At 41.2% G+C, this 26133-nt stretch overlaps 1 protein-coding gene and 1 long non-coding RNA gene across 4 annotated transcripts in view; one reads left to right on the top strand and one right to left on the bottom strand.

Annotated features, from left to right (window-relative positions):
• Positions 1-26133, bottom strand: part of LOC137382609 (protein phosphatase Slingshot homolog 1-like) — a 145197-nt gene that overhangs the window by 96428 nt on the left and 22636 nt on the right. For both annotated transcript variants that reach the window (XM_068054779.1, XM_068054780.1), the window contains exon 3: positions 13919-14019. In XM_068054779.1, the coding sequence (XP_067910880.1) occupies positions 13919-14019 (101 nt within the window). The remainder of the gene's footprint in view (positions 1-13918; positions 14020-26133) is intronic.
• Positions 14563-15714, top strand: LOC137382612 (uncharacterized). Of its 2 annotated transcripts, none has more exons than XR_010977225.1 (3): positions 14563-14660; positions 15052-15180; positions 15282-15714. It is a non-coding gene; the product is annotated as an uncharacterized lncRNA (long non-coding RNA). The 2 variants fall into 2 exon arrangements; XR_010977224.1 differs by having other exon boundaries at positions 14591-14650.

Here is a 26133-nt window from a genome sequence, read left to right as displayed (position 1 = left end):
GCCTTTGACCGCGTCAGCAGACGTGGTCTCTTCAGATTACTAGCAAAGTTCAGATGTCCACCAAAGCTACTAAGTTAAAAGCAAAATACTGCGGATGCTGGAAATCTGAAATCAAAACAAGAAATGCTGGAACCACTCATCAGGTCTGGCAGCATCTGTGAAAAGAGCAGAGTTAACGTTTCGGGTCAGTGACCCTTCTTCGGAACTGACAAATATTAGAAAAGTCACAGGTTATAAGCAAGTGAGGTGGGGGTGGGGCAAGAGATAACAAAGGAGGTGTAGATTGGACAAGGCCACACAGTTGACCAAAAGGTCATGGAGCAAAGGCAAACAATATGTTAATGGTGTGTTGAAAGACAAAGCATTAGTACAGATTAGGTGTTAACGGACTGAATATTGAACAGCAGCAAGTGCAAACCTGAAAAAAAACCTACTAAGTATCATCACCTCATTCCACGACAATATGAAAGGCACAATTCAGCCTCATCAAACCCCTTTCCTATCCTGAGTGTGACATTCTACATATATCACAATGCTACGGAGATAGATGTTGTTGGAGAGATGGATCAGAGGTGCTTTTTGATCTGTGTGTTTGCTGACACAGTGAATTGATTTACTGAGACAGTCAGTTGGCTTTTGGAAAACTGGTGGCTTCAGACAAGGAGTTGGCATTTGGAAGACAGCCTCTCTGTTCTTGAGTCCAGCTATCAGGAATCAGCGGCTTCTGTTTCAGTTTTAAGGTAGGCCCATCAGGCAAGCTGGGAAAACCAGATTTGTGAGGTACTGGAGGATTTGCCTAGCCAAAGCTATAGGGAGATCCCCCAGAAATCTAAAACCTCGGAAGACAGCTGAGAAATTAAAGAAATCGAAGTGAATTGCCAAGAACTGTGGTACACTTTGGATTGGTCCCAAGAGAAGTGAACAAACCACCAAGATCCTGTAACATTTCGGGAAATTTTTGGGGTAGAAGTAAAAGTTTAACGGGAGTGTTGGGTTAAGTTTTTAAGTTTAAAATATAAATGTCTCGAGTTGTCGTGTCAAGTTAGTAGTATTTTGCTTTGTTTAATTCTTGTACAATAAAGTTTTTGTTTGAAACGTGAAATCTTGTGGCGTAATTCTTTCAGAAACAACTGGAAATTCGACTTTCTCCTTTTAAAATTTAACGGTCCCTAAAGGGATCATAACAATATATGTTCTAGCTAAGTTATAACAAAAACCCACGTTTTCTTTGGATATTACTTGCAGTCCTGTGAATAATAGTTCACATGTCAAAGAAACAAGTCATATTACATTGCGTTAACGTTCTATATTTTCTGAAGAACAGCAGGTTGCTTACCTGGAGTGGTTGAAGATCCTGGAGAGCAGCTGACAAGAAGCCCCACAACGTGGAGTGAGTCAGGCTACAGACAGGATCCAGGGAGGTGTTGAAACTCTAAGTACAGTAGGCAATTTGCCAGCAGAGCAGTGGATTGAAAAATGGCTGAAGCCATTACTTTTTTTTATTCATTCATGGGACGTGGGCATCGCTGGCTAGGCCCACATTTATTGCCCATCCCTAATTGCCCTTGAGAAGGTGTTGGTGAGCCGCCTTCTTGAACCGCTGCAGTCCATATGAGTTAGTTATACCCACAGTGCTGTTAGGAAGGGAGTTCCAGGATTTTGACTCAGCGACAGTGAAGGAACGGCGATATAGTTCCAAGTCAGGATGGAGAGAGACTTGGAAGGGAACTTGCAGGTGGTGATGTCCCCATGCATTACCGTTTTAGTTTTCCCGGTTTTTGCTTTGTGGGCGGGGCCCAAGCCAAACAATGCCACTAGAGATTCAGCACAAAACAAAAGGCTGCTGGAACTGCAAGCAGCAGGGAAAAAAAACTATTTAGAAAAAAAAGCTCAGATTAAAAAAAATGAATCAGCCTGTGTAAACAAAGAACTGTTCCCTCAGTTTAAAAAAGATGCAGTCTCACTTTTAAAGGGGCAGGCCTGCAGAAAACTAATCTGTCTAAACAAGAAAAAAACAAGTATCCAGTTATAGATCGGAAGGCATCAGACATAGCATCTGAACTTAAACAGTTTAGACAGCAAATGGAACTGTATTTCATGGATCAAGAAGTGAACAAACCAGAGAAACAAGCTATCAAGATTTTGATTGCACTCGTCAATGAGGGCCTGCAATGGTTCAATACATTAGGATTCTCAGCTGAGGATCAGAAGGTCCCTAGCAAGCTATGGACATTCCTGGAGCAGCAACTTAAGGTGAAGGTAAATTTCCAAGTACATAGGTTTGAGCTTATGACCTACCAGCAAAGCCAAGATGTGTCCATTGGCCAGTTTGATGCAAGGTTCCAAGACAAAGCTCAATGTTGCGACTTTGGAGATACTGAATTGCCAGAATTGGTTATAGAGCTAGTCATCACATCTAACCAACAAGAGGCCTTTCAAAAAGACCTGCTAGAAAAGAACAAAGGGTACACTGTAGATGCACTACTTAATTATGAAAGGAAATTCGAAGCCATCATGGCTGGGCGCCAACAGTTACAAGCGTTGGGGCGGCTACAACAATTGGTATGGTAAGCAAGGCTCAGAACTCTGCTAAGCCTTGTGGCAAATGTGGCTTGCCTCACCCAATTTGCAGTTGTCCAGCCTACCAGGGCCAGTGCAAAGCTAGTGGCATGCAAGGGCATTGGGCAAGGTAGTGCAGAAGGCCGAGCTCAGATACTGCACACAAGAATGGTGGCAGATCACATGCAGAGAGAATGTCTGCAAGGCAGGATGGCAAATGCAACAAAAGATATTTCAACACACTACAAAAGCCCAAGCAGGTACATCAGGTCTGCAGAGAGACAGATTGTCAGGAACACAGGACCAAGAGTGCATTTGTGTGAACAGCGAACAAGGATTTCACATAGTTAATTTGCATCAACATACCAATGTTACTACGCAATCTGAGGCATTTGCCATGATCAAGATTATATGGCCGCACAAGAGTGGCAAGCATAAGCTCAGAGTAAAAATTGACATGGGAGGAAATGCAAACATTGTGCCCATCTGTATACTGAAGGACACGTACTTAAAGAAATGGGAATCTATGGTACAATCCACCACAGCTTGGCTGGCTGCCTACAATGGCGCTCCAATCAAGTGCATTGGAACAATAACCTCACAGTGCAGCTATGGGAGCTCCGAATGGCTAGCACAAATGTTTTATATTGCAGACACAACTGGACCAGCTGTCGCAAAACTTCCAGTATGCTGAGATTTACCGATTGTCACAATACATGAATTCAGTAATACAATGAAGATGGTAGGAAATACCCAGGTCGAACATATTGGGTCAGTCCATGAAAAGGATGACACAAAGGCTGAGAGAGTCTTGACACGAAGAGACAACACGACCGGGAGTCTCTCCTCAGGCTTCAGTTCGTTGCAGCAAGCATCCAGAGGCCAGAGTGGTTGCCCATGATTGGTGATTTTGCTCGTCATCATTTTTCTAACCTTTCTAAACAAGGAAAGATGAAGGCATCGTAATGCAGGCAAGCAGGACCAGAATTAACTCGATTGCAAGTAGGACAGAAGGTCAGAGTCCTCAATCATGCTTTGGAAACTTGGCATTCTTCAGAGGTTGCTAGGATATGCGACCAGATCAGATCATACAAGATCCAGACACCCAATGATGCGATTCTCAGACAGAACCAAAGTCAACTCAAAGGGCCTGCAGTACATTTAAACTGGGGAAGGAGGAGATAATTGCAGAACCGATATCTTCACATACACCGCATGAATAAACATGACAAAGCATCTAGATTTATCCTTGGCATAAATGTCAATGCCCTGGGAACTGCAATTATCCTGAGCATTATTATATTTATCCTTCTGCTCAATTAACTAAATTTTATCCCCATATTTCAATAAACATTCCTCAAATAAGGTTTTTTCCATGTTGTCTTAATATTAAAAACCACAGAATTCTCAAAGAGTTATGGATAAACATCACTCCCATTATCTGTCACTTCTGCTCATGGAAAAAGGAGAACTCAAAATATCAGTAAAATGTCAGAATTCCGTGTAATAAAAAAAAATGACATTTAGTCACAGTAAATCAGTAGCCTGGATTATAGCAAACAGCCACCCCTTTTTATATTATACACTAGATGACTAATTTTCTGTTTGAGGTAAAATGGATAGAAATGTGCAATAAGATCCTCAAAACACTGGCGAAAACCTTACAATGCCAAGAAAAGAAAACAGAATTCCAATTTAACCAGTAGCTCTGACCATCATACTCAGCAGGATAACCATTTGAGCAATCCAAAAGGTCTAAAAGAACCAGGACAATGTTCTAAATATTAGCAGCAGGATCTCAGTAAAATCTGCCCAGAAAACAGAATAATGCAATAAAGGGATAACTGCACCACTTGGTTTTAGTTACTCTTTAACAAGTTTGAAAGTGTAGTGTTATGACCATGATGGGAGAAATGCACTGTTAAAATTCAGTCCCACTACTCCACAGGTCACAGCACATCAATAAATTTTCCCACCTACCGAATAGCCAAATTAGATACTCTATTTGTCCCCCAGAATAAAGCACACCAAACAACAACAACATTAACTATTTATTAGAAAAGAAACAATAAGTCTTAACTACTAATTAGATAAATCTACATACATGAAAAGCTCCTTAGTACTCATGCACACACACACACAAAAAAATGGTTAACCGGGGAAAAGGATTTTGGTTTACAGCTGTTTCTTAGGAATAGAAGGAATAATAGAAATGTATCAGTTCGTCACATTCTGGTAGGATGGCTTTGGTTAGGTGAGGTGTCCCAGAGTCGAATAGTCAGATGCCACTCAGTCTCTCCAGGTGAGGTTGATGAACAGTCTTTGATGGGTAGGCGTTCAAGGCAATTGGGCTACAGCAGGCATCACATAGGTCTTTCAGCAGGGGTGCAGCAACCAGTCTTCTCAGGACTCACAGCAGCAACACAGTGGTAGAAGCTTTGTTCCGGTTCCAGGATTTCCCAAAACACAGGAGGCAACAGGAATCTCATTAGATGCAGGAATTCTTCAGAAACAGGAGGCAATAGGAATATGCCACCTTTCAAATGCAGGATTTCTTTTCAAGAGATGCAAGTCTCCTTTACAGAGAGGTCTTTTTTTGGGGGGTCTCCAGGCAGGTTAGGTCTAAGTTTCAAAATGCCTGCTCTTTGTCCAACTCACTGGTTTTTAAAAGTCCAAAATGAAAGCAAAAAACCTTCCTGAGCCGATCAAGTGACGAGACAGAGAGTCTCCACTGTCATTCAAAGTATTGCTTTGAGGAAGTCAAACCCCTGCTGTTTCCTTGAAACTGTCTGCTTTTCCTGTTCTTTACAGAGTCAAAATCTAAAAATTCCAGCTATTCACAGGTGTCCAAGTCTACTGAAAATCCTTTTTTCAGTTTTTACAACACACAGATGTCTAAGATTTCAGTATGAAAATAGAACCTTTTGTAACAGTAGATTATTGATTGTTTTACCAGAAACTTAATTGGACAGCCACAAATACTGTGGCTAAGAGGTCAGAGGCTGGATATTCTGCAGTGAATAACTTACCTCCTGACTCCCCACACTGAGATTCATAGACAATAATTAAACATTGGGAAGTTTGACACCAGTGCCTTTGGCCCTCATCACCAATTCCATCCCCCTCCCCAGCCACTGTGTCACATTGACACCAGATTGTTCACAACCTCAATATCGTATTTGCCTTGAGCTGAGTATCTGGTCACATATCCTTTCCATCAACATGAGCGTAACTTCCACCTCTAATTTCGCCCGATTCTGCCCTTGCTTCAGCCTATCTGCTGCTAAATTCTCATTCATGGTTTTTGTTACCTCCAGATTCAAGTATTCTAAGGCCCTCCTGGCCAGTCTCCCATCTTCCATCCTCCATAAACTTAAGCTCATCCAAAACAGTTACCCATATCCTAACCTGCACCAAATCCTGCTTCCCCATCATCTCTGTGCTCACTGACTTACATTAGCTCCTGATCCCCGAGCAGCTATAATTTAAAACTCTCACCCTTGTGTTCAAGTCAACCTCACAGCCTTGCCCCTCCCTATCTCTATAAACTCCTTCAGCCCTCCAAAATTTCTAGGTTACTCCAATTTTGGCCTTTTATATGGACAAAAAGAGGAGAGAGAGAGAGAGGAAGATGAGGGAAGAGACAGAAAAGCTTGAAGACCAAAGATCAAAGCTGCAAGAGAGGACGTGCACTCTTCCATCCTGGCTTGATACAGGTAGTATTACCCGCTTTAAACTGCTGCATGTTTATTGATTTAGTTTGAACAAAACCTAATAAACTTGTTCCAACTTGGTCTCAATAAAGTAGATTCATAACTGAACTTTTGTCACATCCGTTCTTATACCAGTAAGGGGGATGAACCTTACACTGATTATATTGACATTATATTAGAGGTAACCTCTATATCTCTTCTTCTCAAACACTTTGTCTTGGAAGATAACAAACAGCCTGAATGGGTTAAGGCCAAGTCTTGGATCGGTAAAGCCTTTAGTCCAAATCATCACCATGCTATGACATGTCAGAAATAATTATGCCCAGGTTTGGTTGTTTTGCATTAAAGACAGAAGTACTCAAGAAGGATGTGAACATGTAAACCAAAATGTGAACACTTGGTCTGATATTGCACATGCCATCAACACCATATTGTCCCTTCTTTCATACCATTAGAACACACACTGTATCATGGACGGAAAATTCCTTGTCCACGGACCGTTATTCAGAATGCTCTGGATGTCTCGAAAGGAGTGTAGTCAGCCTTGTTTCATTGGTAAGGTTTCATCCCATAAGGAGGGGGGCATCCAGAGTGCAGGGAATGCCAAGGCCGACTAAGCAGCAAAAAAGGCAGCCCTATCAGGCGACCCCTGTGACTCTCTAGGTGAGTACCAAGATTCAGTTGCTAGTTGTACCCTCTTTCACCCCATTGATCTGGTGGCATTGCAAAAACATTATCTACCGCATGTCACAGTGATTTCATGCCACGAGCAGGGCAGAACGCTGCCACAGCCCATGTCATAGACCTCACATACCATGCTGGCCCCTATCCTCAACCTGGAAACCCAAATATTAATGTTCCAAAAGTCAACAGATGCCTTTCCAGTGGTGTGTTTTCTGCCAGCGATGAGGAGGAATTGCTATTCCTTTTCCACTCTCACCTAGTGGGCTGCCACTATTTGGCTGATATAACTTTTGAAAAGTTTGTTAAAATTGCATGGTGGCCTAACATGAAGGGTACTATGGATTCCACAGTTTCATGATGTCTGCAGCATAATCCCTTCCCCAACACAAACTGCACTCTCCTCCAGAGTGCCCCGCTGTCACAGACAGACCCTGGACAGACTTGCAAATTGACTTCATCGGTCCCAAGCCCAAGGGAATTATGCCTATGCCCTGGTCGTACTAGATGCACTGAACCCTTCCCCTGACGTTCCAATAATGCAATCAATGGTGCCAAAATTTTATTGAGTGAAGTGATCTGCTGGTGGGGAGTGCCCTTGCAGGTGGATAGTGGTCAGGACTCTCATTTTACTAGGAAAATTTTCACCCATCTCCAAGAAATAATGGGGATTAAATGCAAGTTACACATCTCCCACCACCCCAATCTCCAGAAGGGGGACAATAGGACCCTGAAAGCAAAGCTGAAGCAACTATGTGCAGATCACCCCTCTCAATGGGCCAGTATGCTACCAATGTGTTTAATGGCGATCCACTTGATCCCACACAAAACAGGAATATCACAGTATCAGGCTATGACCTGAATACTAAATGAGAACCCTGTGACACCTGACATTGCCATGCATGAGCCCTCTGGTACAGGAGCCATGTAGTTCCAAGTGGTTAGTACAGGTGTTACGGTGTAGTAATTAGACACAAAGGCTGGGAAGTCAAAGAAGCAGATCAAGAAATACTTTGACAAGAAGGTGCAACCATCTGTGTATCAAGTGAGAGACACAGTTATGGTCCTGAATTATGGCAAAAGGAGCATTTCTTTGAACCCAAATGGAAGGGGCCATACCTAATTGCAGAGCATTCAAGTCCCACAGTCTATTGGATTCAGTTCCTATCACTTTAATCAGCTAAAAACTGAGAGAATAAATATTGCACTGATCTTGTCTTATTGCAGTCATGGAGCCACAGCACATGCAACCAGCCATAGTGACCATCCTTATACAAAGCTTGCAACTAGTGATTGCACAAGACATCAAGGGAAATCCAGAGAGTGAAAACCCACAAGAAGGTTGCGACCTGATGGTCTATTTGTGAGAAGTATAACTGGACAAAACATTTGATATCAGTGCAAGAGGGGGAAGGACTAATGATAAAGTGCCAATGTGCCATGGTTGCAGTGCCAAAGTTTCAATTGGGAAAAAGGAAATGGAGGGGATTCAACCGAGCTCTGGGGTAGTTCAGGACGAGCAAAATAAATGTTACAGGGGAATCCCTTACTTGGGACAGTGCAGAGACACATTAAATTGGCCAAAGATGAGCAAGAGGCATCAAGGATTGGTGGGGTGCATCAATAAAGTGTCATGCTGTGGCTTGGTTCACTATGTCCAAATATATGACAAAGAAAGGAGGGACAGGGCAAAGGATGACCACAGGATAGATGAGTGCCCGCAATAAAATAAAAGGCCAGCAAATGGGCGAATAGCCACTCCCAAACGATTATACAATAATGCGAGATATGAGATAGTGCCTATTATATTACATTTCGTTCTAACCGTGTACCCAAAGGATTGTTCCCGGGGGATACCAAGCATTTTATGACCAACTGGTAAGAAAGAGTCAAATTTCTTGACACAGAATCAAGCACAGGAAAAATGGGGAGCTGGGACAGTAGAAAAGGTGGTAATGGAGGTGAATTCTATGGCAGCAGCCAGGAGAGGCAGAAGGAAGAGGGGGCTTTGGGAATGGGTAGGTATCAGGCACTGTGGGGACGGCTGCCTGGAACAGAATATTGAGGATATGTGGGAACACAAAGAGGCCATGAGGAGACAATTAAAGGGAATTTTAGCAGGGGCAAATGGAGAGGGAAAAGATATAATTAACAAATTATCTCAATCTCCCAACAGAGATAAGGTGAAGATATTCTCTCTGTTCAGGATCACATCAATGTGATAACGAAGGATAAAATGTGGCTGAAAGTAACATATCCAAGGCTAATGTGTGCTTGATTTATGGAAGCTATATGTTAGATCAGAAAATGGCTGGCCTTGATAATGGGAATAATCAAATTCCTTTCTTTGTGCATGACAGTATGATCAGGTGTTGGTTCACAGACCATAATCACACCGCAGGGGCCAGGCAGCATGGATTGTCCCATTTAGAGAAAGGGAATAAGGACTATGGGAATAAAACCATAGCCCTGGTAGTGTTATGGTTACCCCGCCTATAGGTAGAGGATGAATGGGAGGTATCTAGGGTAGAATCAATCAGGATGATGGACCAAGACGTCCATACTTCGTTATGGAAACCCTCCACCAATTTTGATCAAACGCAGTCTAACCTAGGACAGCCCAAATATCGAGTGCTGTTCATAAAGAGGACGAGTTTACTTATGCCGCTGCGATGTTAGGAACCTGGGACAACCTGCGTGTGGGTTCACCAAAGACCAGGAATAGCCAGTATGCAATAAGGACATCCAAAAGTGGGATGAAAATAGTGCCAAATCTGTCTACATTCAGATGGGGATGTATTGTATTACCACCAATGCCCAGACAATGAGGTATGGGAGGAAGGAGTGTCCTATTATAGAACCCACCTTTTGTTTCAAGCCCACCCATGTCCTGCTCACTGTTAATACACAATGTCACCAAACGGAGAGTTAATTTCTCTATGCAGGCTGATGTCCGCAAAGCTGTCATGAGCTTTGGATATCCCATACTTCCACTATCCTTTAGTCTACGAGAAAGCATAGAGAGGACTACCACCTCACAAAAACACCTGGTAAAAATGATGCAAGAAACTACCAAAGAAGGGACAAAATAGAACAATTAGGAGAGCACCAATGGTGGGAAACAATATGTAATGTAGGACAACACCCATGGCTCCGAACTCTGTCCATGTTTATGATACTGACCCAAGCAATATTAGTGGTAAGAGGTTTCTTGCTTGGCCATCTTAAGCATCTTGTGCGTCAGGTACATCAGAAAACACAGTTTGGAATTTTCTGCTTTAATTAAAAATAGTTAATGAGGGGTGGATAAGGATATCTTCCCCTCAAATGGGGGAGTTTGAAAGATTATTTAATATTTAACCCAAAAGAACATCTGTAGTATAGTACAGTAGAAGCACAGAGCATAATATAAAAGATGCCAAGGTAGAGGGATTATGGGAAATTGTGTCAAGCTGCAACCAGCTCACTGCAGCTGAAGCTAAAGTCCTTGAAGACTGTCTGTGTACTGTCTAGCAGGAATGTAGGGCCTGTCTCGAGTAGATAAAAAGGACGTAGAAACCTTGAGATAAGGGGAAAATAAGACAGTGGTGAATACGAAGGGCATTACATAATTATCAAAGGTTGGTGGGGGGGGGGGCGGGATGGGAAAAGGAGAGCGAGAGTGAGAAATCATTATACACGGCTTTCTTACCTCCACACTCAACTATTCCTTTTTGTTTTATTCATTTCATGGGATGTGGGTGTCTCTGGCAAGGCCAGCATTTGTTGCCCATCCCTAATGGTCCTAGAGAAGGTGGTGGTGAGCCACGTTCTTGAAGTGCTGCAGCCCATCTAACCACACCCACAGCACTGTTAGGAAGGGAGTTCCAGGATTTTGATCCCACGACTGCCAAGGATCAGCAATATAGCTCCAAGTCAGGATGGTGTGGGGCTTGGAAGGAAACTTGCAGTTGGTGACATTCCCATGCGTCTGCTGCCCTTGTCCTTCTAGGCAGAGAGGTCACAGGTTTGGAAGATGCTGTCGAAGGAGTCTTGATGAGTTGCTGCAGGGCATTTTATATATGGTACACACTGCTGCCACGGTGCGTTGGCGGCGGAGAAAGTGAATGTTTAAGATTGTGGCTGGGGTGCTGATCAAGTGGGCTGCTTTGTTCTGGATGGTGTCAAGCTCCTTGGGTGTTGTTGGAGCCGCACTCATCTAGGCAAGTGAGTATTCCAATCACACTCCTGACATGTGCCTTGTAGATGGTGGACACATTAGGGAGATAGGAGGTGAGTTACTTGCTTCAGAATTCCCAGCCTCTGACCTTCTCTTGTAGCCACAGTGTTTATATTGCTGATTCAGTTCAGTTTCTAGTCAATGGTAATACCCAGGATGTTGCTTGCCTCCGAACCTCCACCCTTCATAAATTCCTACTTAGCTAAAACTCGCCTCCCATGTTCTGTCCTGTACCAAGTCCTGTTTGCCCATTGTCCCTAACCTTGGCTCCCTGCCACTGCATGTATTAAATTTAAAATTCTCAGCCTGGTCTATAGTTCCTCCATGGCCTTATCCATCCCATCTGTGACCTACATCTTCCTTCTCAAACACTCCATTCTGCTGTGCATTATCTCCTCCATTCCTTCTACAATTGCCTCAGTCCTACATTCTGGAACTCCCTCCCTAAACCTCTCCACTACTCAACCTTCTCTCTAGTTCTAAAAATCAATCTCTTCACAAAACGGTTGTTCACCCTTCCTAATCTTTCCTGTCCTGGTGTGACATCTGTTTCCTTATAACCATTTGTAAAGTGCCTTCGGATGTCTTCTTTACATTAACAAAAAATTACAAATGTAACTTGTGTTTAAACGCTGTAGGAAATGCCTTTTAAAAGGAACGAGTAGATTTGTAAACTGTTTTTTTTGGAAAGTCACATTAAATACATAAAAAGTTTAAATAAAAAGCCAAACAGTACACATTTACTTCAGACTGTTACTAAGCAACATGTCTGCAGTTATTGAAACATAATGTTATTCACTGTAAATTCTGTTTTGCTACTTCATTGTCTTGAATCTCTAGTGAACAAACATCTCTCATTTACAGCCAATGATTATGGAAAACACTCAATTGTCTCCAAACCCACAATACAGATAATCGCACTATTGTTGCTTTCTGGCTGTGACGGAAATCACACCACCAAATGGAAACATTAATTTTGTCAGAGGGGACACTACTGAAACTTTTTTTTAAACTGGACATCGCACATAACTTGTTTAAAAAAACTAAAGAACGAACCAGCTGAAAACATGGCTGCACATTTGCATTCTGAGAGACAGTTGAATACAGAGACAATGGGAGTGCTCACTGATTAAATTAACAAGATTGATCTGGGCAATAGTGATGATCCACATCTTTGCGTAAGAGCCAGAACCGCCCCCCACCAAGCTTCTAGTATCCAGCAACACCACCGTCACCACCAACCCACCCCCCCCCCACACCCCACCAAAGAAGCTGCTGTTTCAAACAAAGAGATGGTCACATGACCTACCTGCTGGCCAGACTGGGGTCTTTTTGACTTGTGCCACACAGAAAGGAATCAGACTGCGATTTGAACAGAAAAAGGGGAAGGAAGGTCTTCCTCCCTCTGTCTCTCTCTCTCTCCAGCAATGTCCCAGGAAAGCCACGGCGGCAGCGCAAGCCTCAAGACTACAGAACTTTACAGGCAACCAAGATGACAACTGAAACCTCTCTTCAGCCTTCTGGTACCACAGAAGCAAGTCTGAAGGTGCATTGTGACCCAGCGAGAACTCCAAGACCTCAACTTCAACCAAGGACTTTACATCAAAGATAAAAGACAGTGACTGAATTCCATTTATGGCTAACCCTATTTCAATGCCCCCCGCCCCCACCAATTCTTTCTTCCCCTCTCTATCTGTGTGTGTGTTTATCTCGTATGCACGCTAGCATGGTTGAGTCGCTTATTTTAGTAATTTTAACTGAGTTATAGTGATAAGGCTCATAAACTTACATCTTTCTTGCTTAAACCCAAAAAAATCTGTCTGATTGGTTCATTTGCAATTACAATTTGAGAGCAGTGTGCAAAAACTCACTGAGGTGGTAAGCTAAAAACATTGTTTTAAAAGATAAACCCTGTTACGGCCAAACCAGGGAAGGGGCAAGAGGGGAACCTGAGAACCCTCCCTCACCTGGTCCTAACACTGGCCTTTGGAATTATAATACACATCGGTACACATTGATCTCCAATTATACTGCCAGCACAGTTACAATATGTTTTTCAGTTGAAGTTGGAGAAATGTTTAAAGTGATAAAAGGATTCAATAAGTACAGAGAAACAATTTCCTCTGAGGGAGGAATCCAGAATAAGTCAGCATAATCTTAAAATTGGAGCTAGGCTATTTAAGAGTGAAATTAGAAACATTTGTTTAAAAAACAGATACAAAATGGGATATAAATCTGGAACTTGCTTTCTCAAAAGGCTGTGGATGTTGGCTCAATTGAAAGTTTCAAGACTGCGAGCAATAGATATTTATTAGGTAAGGTTATTAAAGGATATGGATCAAAGACAGGTAAATTGAGCCAAGGTACAGATCAGCCATGATCAAATTAAATGAAGAATCGCATTCAACGGGCTGAATGGCCAACTCCTTTCCTCTGAAAGCTACAGGAATGGATTAAGGACACACTACTTCATACCTCTCTAAAAGGTATGTCACCTTGAATCAGACCTCCTCTTCTCAAAGGCCTGGAATGTGCAGTTGTTCCTGATTTTTTTCCCCCAACCCCTTAGACGTCCCCTTTCATTTAGGTGAAATTTAACAGCTTATCCAGATTTATATTATTTGTGCACTGAAAAGAAAGCATACCTAAATTAACTATGGTGGAAAATCATACTATTAATCACTTAATAAGCCAGGTGACTGGTTACCCAAAGTGGTTAGGAGAGTTTTGACCCTAGACTGCTCACCTGCATATTTGTGGTGATGGTAACATTGTGGCGCCTGTGGACTGCTTCCCTGTTGTAGAAAAAGTGCTGCACCCTTAACCGTGAAGAAACTGTCACTGAGACTGAATAAGAGACAGAACAAATATCAAAGGTCAGAGAAACTACTGAAAGATACAATTTCATGTAATTACTGTACATTAAATTTTATTGCCATTTTTCTCTCCTGTTCCCTTCCTAAAGGCATCTACCCTTGATGGTGCACAGGTCCACAGTGCCAATTGCTCAATGGTACCTTGCTCAAATAAATATTCTTCATGATCCTAGACGGAATGTCAAAATGCTCTGATTGAGGAAGAAGATATGTTATAATGAGTGCTGTGATGTATAACTGCATTTTACATTGTCTAAATTAGCTGTCTTTTCAATCTCCTTAACCATATTACTTAAAGCTAGTTACAAACTGCAAGAACAATCAAAAATGTGAGAACAAAAACTAGTGCTCTCTGCTTTGATTATTTATTATTTAGTAAAAGACAGTCTAGCCTACAGCTTTGTGTTAAACTAGCTGAAATCAGAAGATGATTTACTTATAAAAAGGATGACTTCCTGGATGTAGCAGGACTTGTAAACAGGAAATCCTCCAATGCTGCTAGCAGCTGGATCACTAAAGGGAACTTACATCCTGATGCGCCGAAGAGTTCTCCTCCATCGCTAGTAGAAGGGCTACTGATAGAAGTATTGTCCTCGGTCAAAGTAAGTGACAGTAAGTGTTCATTTAGTATAATTATGATATTCATGCAAATCAAGTAAATAAGCTTTGATCACTAGATTTGTTGAGGCTAAATAAGTGTGTTGTGGTGTAGTTGTCGGAGTTCAAACTGGGATTGTATCAGAGGTGAACTTTCCGGATCAGATATTATAATTTAACTACAATGCAACATCCATTTAATACAAACACTAGAAAAGTCAAATTATATTCAAACTTATGCACTAAAGTTTGCAATACATTATTACAAGGTACTGTACATACTATTAGAATAGTTTAACATGAGACATAGACCATTCATCATATTTGCAAACTACTGTGAACAGAGTTGTGTAAAAGTATAACATGAGACTGAAATTATCCAATAATCCTTCCTTTTCTTGTGAAGGACTTTGAAAACAATGAAAATTTGTTTTGTAAATGGCAATACAACTATTTATCATTGAGTAGAATCTGAAAGCTACAGCAATGAAGATACAATCGATTAAGGACACACTGTTTCATAGCTTTGTGAAAGGTAGCTCACCCTGAATGAAACCTCCTCTACTAAAGTTATTGTGTGAAATTTGCTTGCCATCATTAATGTGTAAAACTGACAGGATCTTTTGGCATGTGCAGTTAAACATGGAAATTCAGAAGCTGCTCTCAGTGAATCCCTACTCCTGCACTGGGTGCCCTATGCTGTCTTCGCAGATGCGATCAACACAGAATCTGCGATTTGATGTGAACTTCAACTTTATATGCATTATTCTCGCTGTAAAAACCATTGAAAATGTTAAGCTTTGTTCGATCAGGAGTAACTGAGATTTTAATGGCACACCAAATCACAATTACTACTGAACAACCTCTCTGGCTCTGAAAAACTAATTTTACAAGTTTGAAGTCTCATTTCCTCAAACATTTAAAAATTGCATGATTTTAAAAAATGAGAGATTAATTTTAATTTTTTCTGAAAGCTAATATTTCAGCTTGAGCCTTAATCCCATGTGCACGTCCTAATCTTTATTTTGCTTTCTGTACAATGATTAAAATGTGACTTATAATCCCTGCATTTTACTTCCTGGTTTGCTGTCTGTAAGAATTCTTCAATCGGATTTGTGGATTTGCCTGCACTTCTGCTTGATGCCACAGATGGGGCCAAATTCACAGTCACATCAGAGTAGAGGAAATCCAAGCTCTCGAGCCCGCTCTTTCCTTGTGGGCAGCTTTTTGAGGTCACTAGTGAGCGCCATCCCTTTCCCACTGACTGCAAAATCTGGTGATAATTCACATATCTAAAAAAATGTTACATTAACTTACCATTGGAATGGTGTTACTCATTCTTCGAAAATTGTTTATCCTCCATATACAAATACATTATCGAAGTTGCTATTCACAAAACACAGTATGCTTAAGTATTTTCTATCACTCCCCTCATAGCTGAGTGGAAGTGAAGCCTTTGCTGGAGATGCTCTGGCTATGAGCGGATAGGTAAGCCTGGAAACATGGGCAGTTCCACTAAACATCGGAGGAGATAAATTAGAGGAGAGCATTGTCAACCATGTCAAAGGCTGAAGAATGTTCAAGGAAAAATAATGCATCATGGTCACTTGTCACAAAGCCTGTTGTTTTTGACATTTTAGAACCATTTCAGTGCTGTGGGGTGGAATCCTGATTGAAGGGATTCAAACAAGGAAATGTAGAAAAATGGGCATGGATTGGGGAGGCAACAACATATTACAGGACTTTTGGGAGTTAAGGTAGGTTGGAATTTGGAGGTAGTTTGCAAGGACAAAAGGGTCAAGAATTTTTTTTTCTGTAAGGGGATGATGATTGGGGGTGGTGACTCAGGTGAAAACTTCAGACCACTGAGGAACAGCCAAACACTCAACGAATAGGTATGGCTTTGAATATCAGTATTTCATAGCAATTTTACCTTCATAACCATTTACACTAGCAACTGATTTGGTAAAAGCATGTTGGGTAAATCCATGCACTTCACTGTGTGGCAGGTCTACTGGAGTGCAGACATCTCGGACAGTTGTGGGGTTGGAGGAAATTGCAGAAATAGGTCATGGAGGGATTTGAAAAAAAGGATGAGAATTTTAAAATTGGTGCACTGCTTAACTGGGAGCCAATATAGGTCAGCGAGCACAGGGGTGATAAGTGAACGGGATTTGGTGTGATTTAGATTAGATTAGATTAGAGATACAGCACTGAAACAGGCCCTTCGGCCCACCGAGTCTGTGCCGAACATCAACCACCCATTTATACTAATCCTACACTAATCCCATATTCCTACCAAACATCCCCACCTGTCCCTATATTTCCCTACCACCTACCTATACTAGTGACAATTTATAATGGCCAATTTACCTATCAACCTGCAAGTCTTTTGGCTTGTGGGAGGAAACCGGAGCACCCGGAGAAAACCCACGCAGACACAGGGAGAACTTGCAAACTCCACACAGGCAGTACCCAGAATCGAACCCAGGTCCCTGGAGCTGTGAGGCTGCGGTGCTAACCACTGCGCCACTGTGCCGCAAGGGCAGCAGAGTTTTGGTGGACCTCCAAATGGCACTATTCTAAAGTTTAAGTTGTAGAATGGCTTAGCTCAATTTATTTCATTCCTTTAGTATAATTCATGTTACATGTAGAGAATAAATAAAGGTGAATGTTTATAACTTATCCTTGGTCAGGTCTGCCTCACTTGTTAGTGCAGTAAATCCCTTGAATACAAAGTTCCCTTCACTTCATTTCCCTTACTCTCTCTTCAATTAGACAGCTGCAAGCTTTCTCTTTGCTGTGTATGTAATTACCCACATAAAATATCATTTACATTTTTCACAGAATTATGAAATTAAGTCACTAACACCTGTAAAATTCCCAGAATACAATTTAATAAAACAAAAGGCTACATTGAAAAGTGAAGGGCGTCAGGTGATGTCACACTGGGAAAGATGAATTACACTCAATGTTAAATACAGTTTGACACTGCCTTGGACTCAAAAATCTTGTCCTAGAGTATTAGCTTATGAAACCAAGATATAGCTTGGTTAGTAGTAGTATAGATCACATCACTGAATGAATCAAGCATCTGGACAGCAAGGTGTGGTCAACAGTGTCAAAAGTTACATTCAGGTCAGGAAGGATGAGCAGGGACAGTGCACCAGTGTCACAGTCACATTTGTGACTTTGAATGGGGCAATTTCAGTGTTGCGGCGGGGCAGAAAGATGATTGGAGAGGTTCAAAGATGCAGCTAAGTGAAAGATGTGTGGATTTTGGAGAGCACAACACATTCAAGGCCTTTGGAGAGGAAAGGAAGATTGAGATGGGGAGGTAGTTTGCAAAGACAGAGGGTCGAGAGTGTTTTTTTTTATTGAGGATCACAGCAAATTGGAAGGAGAGCGGGATAGACCTGAGAACAGGCAAGTGGAAGGGAAGTTGGGTGCTGGGCAGTTTAGTAGAAATAGGGTTGAGAGAGTAGGTAAGCTTCTTGGACAAAATTCTTGCACTTTTCAGCTACTGAATTAAAAAAAAATGTCAGGCATCAAGAAATAAAGCAGAATAAATAGGGTTAAGAATAGGAGGACCCAAACTCACTGGATGCTGGTCTTATGTGCTACAGCCTCACAGTTTAACCAACCAAGTATGAAACATCAAGGAGTTTTGAGAATAACTGATACCAGACCATGTCGTAGGAAAAAACAACAAAATCAAACTGCAGAGTAACAGGATTGCAATCAAGGCCCGCCTCACACATCGACTGAGTACTACTTTTTCTTTGAAGCTTCAAAATTGCAAGACATACATCACCTTAAGTTCTAATTAAAATTTTAATGATGCAAATACTTATCAAAGTACTATCAAAATACTATGTTCCTAATCATTCAGGTCAACTAATTATTTAAAAAGTTATTTAATTTTGCCATTTCTGCTAAAGCTTTTAGGGAAGAACTTTTTTAAAAAACAAGCTTTGTTTTAACATGGCACCAAAAACTAACCAGCTAAAAATATTCACAGATCACCTGTGACATTACTATTGAGTAATCCTGGATCTTAAGTCCATTTCCCATCATTACTGTGGTGCACCTTCATGTGGCAGCAGCTTGGCTATTTCTGTGGTCGAGCAAATCTACTGAAGCAATGTGTTACAGGACAGACAGGAGCTTATATCACACACCTTACTGATCACGAAAGATATCGGCTTCACAGATCTGTAGAAAACTCAGATGTAAAGGACTGGTTTTCTCTTCTCAAAATCGCTTTTCAGGTACTAAACATTATACAATATTTTTTTCTGTACTCCCACATGGATTTGCAGTAATTACTTAAGGTGTAGGGACCTTTATTTCCTCCCATATGCCCCAAGGTTTTAAAGTTATGTGAGAGCAAACAATACCTGCTTCTCCCCCATTTCTTCCCACAGTGCATTTGAAGTAAAGCCTGGATACCCGACCCGAACCCGACCAAAACCAACTACGTGTGTCGGGTTCGGGTCGGGTCTATATTCTGTGTCCAGCATTCGGGCTTGGGTCGGGTCAGGCTGGACCGTACTGTTTTGTATTGTTTTCTTTTTAATCTACGATTTTTTTCTGTTTCAATAATAAGTTTGATATTTTCCGGTCGGGTCGGGCTGGGCATGAGAAAAAAATTAAAGGAGTCAGGCCCGGGTCAAGTTCAGGTTGCCTGTTGTCAGGTCGGGCTTTAATTTTATACCCAAGCCAGGCTTTAATTTGAAGTTCTTGCTAAAGCTGTTGTTTGTGCAGAACTGTGCCAAGGAGATTTTTCCCTATTGCCCGTTTTCCAATTACTGAGACCTTGAACATTTGGCCATTCTCCATGACTCGGGCCTGGCTTCCTCTGGCTAGTGTCCAAGCTTAGAATCAAAGCGTTAAAGCATTCCCCTCCAACCAGTGGAGGGTCAGACATGGCTGGGGGTGTCAACGTTGCCACACCACGTCCACGCATCCCCCCGAATTCATTTTGAAGTCTGCCAGTGTGGCTCTGGAGAATTGCTTCCATTTTGTTCCCAAGAACATGTGTCACCCAGGTTATGCCTGCAAGTCTGTGCAACACAAAGATCTGCCTTCGGACTAGGCATGTTGGCAATACCTTGATCCCAGCTCAGTCCCCTTCTTAGCAAGTTAGTCACATCTCAAATTCAAACGCCCAATTGACCAAACATAGCTGTCACTGTGCAAACAACTTTCCCTCAAAAACATAAAACATATCTCCCAACAACCATATGTGGCGCAGAATGATTACTTATTGACAGAACAGTGTGAATACAGAAAAAAACTTTGACCCCTCCTCCCTCAAGCTCACTGTTCCTTGTAAATTTTATGCCTTAATGACATATGACACAGGCACTCAGTGCATTATAGTTCCAGAACAGAATGGAAACTGCAACTCACATAATACATCTTGCCCACCAAACTTCACAGTGTTCTCTGGGCAAGGCCACACATGAACTGAGTAAAAGTACATTGCCATGTAATTTCTCTTTAAATGTGAAGGAACAACACAGAATGTGTCACCAGGAACTTGGGAACAAGAGAACTCAAAGCCCAGACAGAGATAAACAGAACAGTGTGGGGAATCTTCTTGCAAGGAGCTCTGACATTAAATAATTGATTTTCCGGAACAAGTTTAATAACTATTATTTATGTTTCATGTGTTCATAAATGTTTAATGCAGCTACATATTTAACTAAGTCAGAAGTGATGATGGCATCTGGAACCACATTGAAAACTTAAACAGATAAATGGGAACAGTTCAAGTTACAGTGCATGATCCAGTGACTTTTCCATGGACTGTCTTCTGATCCTGTTTTTGCAAATTAGTGTAGTTAAGTTTCTTATTTGGGCCAATCATACAAATGCAAGACTTGACCACTCCACACCACACACACCCCCTCCCCCAATCCTCCCTTTGAGATGCCAAATGGTGTCTTTTGGCTAAAAGCACAACCAAGATCAGAAATTAATTGTGGAGAGATCACTGGTCAAATTCACATTTAACAACAACACCTTGTATTTATATAGCACCTTTAACATAGTGAAATGTTCCAAGGCACTTCTTGGCAGCATTAAGAAACAAAAGTTGACACCTGGTTACATAAAGAGATATTAGGGCAGATGATCAAAAGCTTGGTCAAAGAGGTAGGTTTTAAGGAAAGAGAGGTAGAGAAGAGTAGGAGAGGTTTAGGGATGGATAAAGATCTTAGGGCCTTGGTGACTGAATGTGCAGCCACCAATGAAGAGATTAAAATCAGGAATGCTCAAGGGGCCAGAATTGGAGGCATGCAGATATATTGAAGAGTTGAGAAACTGGAGGAGATTACAGTGATAGGGAGGGGTGAGGTCATGGAGGGATTTGAAAACAAGTATGAGAATTTTAAATTTGAGACACTATTTAACCGGGAGCCAGTATAGGTCAGGCGATAGCTGAACGAGACTTGGCACAACTTAGGACAAGGGCAGCGGAATTTTGGATGAATGAGTTTATGGAGGGTAGAAAGTTGGAGGCCAGCCAGAAGTGCATTGGAATAACCAAGTCTAGAGGTAACAAAGACATGGATGAGGAGTTCAAAAGCAGATGAGCTGAGGCAGGGACGGACTCGGGTGACATTAGAAGTGGAAATAGGCAGTCTTAGTGATGATGTAGACATCAACTTAGAGGCTGAAAGAAAGGGTGGGGGCTGTTTTGCAGCCAAGAAATGGAGAAAACGTGAATCATGTCCTGCCATTAAATTCAGTTGGACCTGAGGGAAACCGTTCTTCGGGTTTCTGGACCATAAAACAGTGCCGACGCTCTCTCCCAGCCTCCAAGTTAATATTGGGGCCATAGTTGAAGACCATTGCTTGTATTATACAGTTTAATAAAATTACTTGCCTGCAGACACTGTACTAAGGTACAATAATTAAATATTGGATTTCATTTGGGAAAAATACCTCAATTTATTCACAAATGTAACATTCAATCATGTGAGGTAGTCGTAAAGGCATACAATGTTACGGAGGTGGAAGTAGACAGCCTTTGTGATGGTGAATAGGATATATCAGGATGTCAGCTCAGGATCAAACAGGAAGCTGAGGTTCTGAACAGCCTGCTTTCTGCTGAGACAGCGACGGTGGTGACGGTACAGAGTTTGTCCCGGAAGCTGAAGATATTGATTTCAGTCTTCTTGATATTTAACTGGAAGAAACTGCATGTCACCCAAGACTGCACTTCAGACTCTGTGGAGCAAAATGGTAATAAAGTGCTCTTTTCCTTCAAGTGTCATTTAGGAGGTTAACATCCATAAGGTCACAAAGTTGGAACCAATCTTATTCTATGGAATGGCTCAAATGAACTGAGAACATAAAAGCATAAGAAATAGAAGCACAAGTAGACCATACAGCCACTTGAGCCTGCTCCGCCAATCCACAAGATCATGACTGATCTGATCTTGGCCTCAATTCACTTTCCTGCCTGTTCCCCATAACCTTCAACAGCCCCTACAGTTCAAAAATCTGTCTTACCTCAGCTTTAATATATTCAAGGACTCAGCTTCCATGGCTGTGAGGTAGAGAGTCCCAAAGATCCACTCAGAGAAGAAATTCCTCCTCATCCATCTTGAATGGAGGACCCCTTATTCAGAAACATGTGCCCCTTAGTTCTAGACTTCCCCACAAGGGGAAACATGCTCTCAGTATCTACCCTACCAAGGCCCCTCAGAATTTTATGTTTCAATACAATGACCTCTCATTCTTCTAAACTCCAATGAGTATTGACCCAACTTGCTGAACCTTTACTCAGAAGACAACCCCTTCATCCCAGGAATCAGCCTAGTGAACCTCCTCTGAACTGCCTCCAATGCAAGTATTTCCCTCCTTAAATAAGGGGACCAAAACTGTACACAGTACTGTAGGTGTGGTCTCCCTATGCCCTGTACAGTTGTAGCACGACTTCCCTACTTTTGTAGGCCATTCCCCTAGCAATAAAAGCCAACATTCCATTTGCCTTCCTAATTACTTGCTGTACCTGCCTACTAACTCCTTGTGTTTCATGTACAAAGACACCCAGATCCCTCTGTACCGCAGAATTCTGTAGTCTCTCTCCGTGTAAATAGTATTTTGCTTTTCTGTTCTTCCCAAAGTGGACAACCTCACATTCTCACATACCAAACAATCTCACATTCCACAGATGGAGATCTGCCTAATTTTTGCCCACTCACTTAACCTATCTATATCCCTTTTCAGACTCTTTATATCCTCCTCACAATTTGCTTTCCCACCCAGGTGCTGTCAGCAAATTTGGCTACAATACATTTGGTCCCTTCATCCAAGTCATTAATATAGATTGTAAATAGTAAAGGCCCAAGCACTGATCCCTGTGACACTCCACTAGTTACAGTTTGTCAACATGAAAATTTATCTCAACTCTCTGTTCCTGTTAGTTAGCCAATCATCTGTCCATACCAATATATTATCCCCAACACCATAAGCTCTTACCTAGTGCAGTAAATTTTATGTGGCACCTTTTCGAATTCCAAATACACTACATCCACCAGTTCCCCTTTATCCACCCTGCTCATTACATCCTCAAAGAACTCTAGTAAATTTGTCAAACACGATCTCCTTTTCATACAATCAACATGGTTTTACTGTAATCGTCTCAACGTCCTGCTACTACTTCCTTAATAATGGATTCCAACATTTTCCCAAAGACAGATGTTGGGCTAACTGGTCTATAGTTTCCTCCTTTCTTGAATAGGGGCATTACATTTGCAGTTTTCCAATCCACTGGGACCTTTCCAGAATGTAGGAAATTTTGGAACATTACAACCAATGCAACCACTATCTCTGCAGCCACTTCTTTTAAGACACGAGGATGCAGGTCATCAAGTCCATGGGACCCATCAGTCTTTAGTCCCACTAGTTTGGCTAATTTTTTTTTGATAATGATAATTATTGTTTTAAGTTCCTCTCTCCTTTTTCCCTCCCAATTTTCTATTATTATTGCAACTCTTTTAGTGTCTACTGTGATGGCACATACAAAATATTTGTTCAAAGTCTGTCATTTCCTTGTTTCCCATTATTAATTCCCCAGTCTCATCCTCCAAGGGACCAACATATAATTTACCTACTCTCATACTTGTAGAAGCTCTTAATGTCTGTTTCTATATGTCTTGCTGGTTTATTCTCATCTATTTTCTCCTTTTTTTAAAAGTCATCCTTTGCTGCTTTCCAAAATGTTCCCAATCTTCTAGCCTACTAGTAATCTTCTCAACATTGTATGCTTTTTCTTTCAATTTGACACCACCCTTAACTTCTTTAGTTAGCCACGGATGGTTCATCCTTCTTGTAGAGTCTTTCTTGCTCAATGACAACTGACAACAGCAGATGCCAGAAAGGGAGGGGGAAAATAAGGAGTGAAGCTATGGTAGAGCTATCTGGGGCACATCAATGCACTGTCCCATTCTGCCTTCCCAAAATGTAAATTTAAGCTGGGAGTTAAAAATCTGATCAAGGGGAAGCCTCTCTGTAGTGGTATGGCTAAAACTCAGATCTAATTGTACCCCTTACTCCACAACCAACCCCAGAGTGAACTTTGTAAACTATTAGTGATTTCCTGACAGCCATCCATTCCTCACAATAGAGCAAAAAGAGAAATTGCATCTATAAAAACTAGTCTTGAGAAAAGTGAAGGAAATGTGTTATTCTCTCTCTTTCTGACATCTTATATAGCAGTTTGATCCACATGGATTTCAGCGGCAACACCAACTGATACCAGATGTCAGAAACACAAATGAACTTTAAACAAAAAAAAAACACATGAAAATCAACTGAGTGCAATGAAATTGCTTTCATGTCAAAAAGCATACAAAATACGTCTCCATTTTCTCCAGACTCTGAGCTTTGGCATGCATCGCCAATGGAGATAGGTTTCATACGTTTACAATTTGTTCACAACAGCTTCCTTAAAATACAGTATAATTGTTTTTACAGAATAATTTTAGAAAACAATGGTGTGAAAAATATTTCCTTATACAATACAAAGACCTACAATCTCAGAGGAATAACATTTCCAGTAATCAATCTGCTAACCAGAGTGGAAATCTTCAAGCATTAGACAGAAAGCCAAGACAGGATACAGAGTCCTTGCTAGGATGTGACTCAGCAGCCTGCTTCCTGCAAGAACAAGCATCAGTAAATGGAATCATCAACAACCTGGCTTAACTTAGCTGTCTTTCATGTATCTGTTAGATTTCTGACCCATCACCATACATTTTTTCAAAAAAGAAACAACCAGTGGGTTTCCCACTGATGTACTCTTCAAAGTCTTTTTTTAAAAATTCCTTCGTTTAGATCTTAAATGCTATTACTAGAATAAGATTACTTCCTGCATCTTATGAACAATTCCACTAGACAAAGTCATTTGTTGGAAGCAGCACCTGTCTGAACTCCAGACACAATGTTGACTCAATTCAAAATACTTAAGACTCTCAGCAACCTTTCACTGGAAAAAGCCAGTGCATAAGAAGTCCCTCTTTCCATAACTTACTGTATATGCACAGCTGCTCTATGAGCCTCATTTTTGAGGTTGCCAGGCAAGAGGATACAGAAACAACCATATCGGTCAGTGGCTCCAGAAGTTTGGAATGGAGTCTAAAACTAATTTAAGGCTTACATTTTTTAGTTTTAATTTCCAGATGTATCAAAAGTCATTACAGTTCAGTATATTTTTGCTTAATGCCCTTGTAAAGTATGAATTACTTTGATGTATTTTGGCATGATAAAACCCTACATAAGTAAAAGGATTATATTACAGTAATCTGAATGTTAAAGGGACAGGGCTATCAGGTAAATCTAGCAAGATATTTTACCTTGTCACAATATATGATCAGCTACATCACTGCATTCACCCTACTACAACTATTTCCTGGTCTTTATTCTAAACTTTATGTTGAAATAAAGTCTTCTGCAGCACAAAGTAATTGCAGCAATGAATATAGTGGTTCAAACTCTGCTTGGTTGTTCCAGGAACTTCTCTCCTTCTCCAATGAAGCCAATAACAATACTTGATAGACTGTCAGATATGATAAATTGCATTTCTGATCAGTAAGTAAAAGCTAAGTAATAGATACTGTCATTGAGCATGTGATCTCAAAATTCATTCACACGGCGTATTGCATGTGTTTTGTGCGTTTGCTGCTAAATCAAGACAAAAGCAGGGTGTGAAAACGTTTTTGATCATTGTGAGTTACTTAGCTTTTTCTAAATAAACATACACGAGAAGTAAATTGTGTGCACGTATGCAAGCTGCTTTCTACTAAGATTAGTGCTTGTGACTAGAATGGTGTTGCTGTAGCCACACCTGCCAGTGATATCTATTGAACAAAACAGATCTGCTGTGCATTTATCCCCACCCAGTGACCAACAGAAGAAATGCATAAAGAACTGCGCACAATTTTGGGTAAGGGTGCAAAATATCAGAAAAGAT

Source organism: Heterodontus francisci, chromosome 23 (genome assembly GCF_036365525.1).
Source record: "Heterodontus francisci isolate sHetFra1 chromosome 23, sHetFra1.hap1, whole genome shotgun sequence".
NCBI classification, from domain to species: domain Eukaryota; kingdom Metazoa; phylum Chordata; class Chondrichthyes; order Heterodontiformes; family Heterodontidae; genus Heterodontus; species Heterodontus francisci.
The sequence above is the reverse complement of the archived record's forward strand: the minus strand, read 5'-3'. Positions and strand labels throughout refer to the sequence as shown.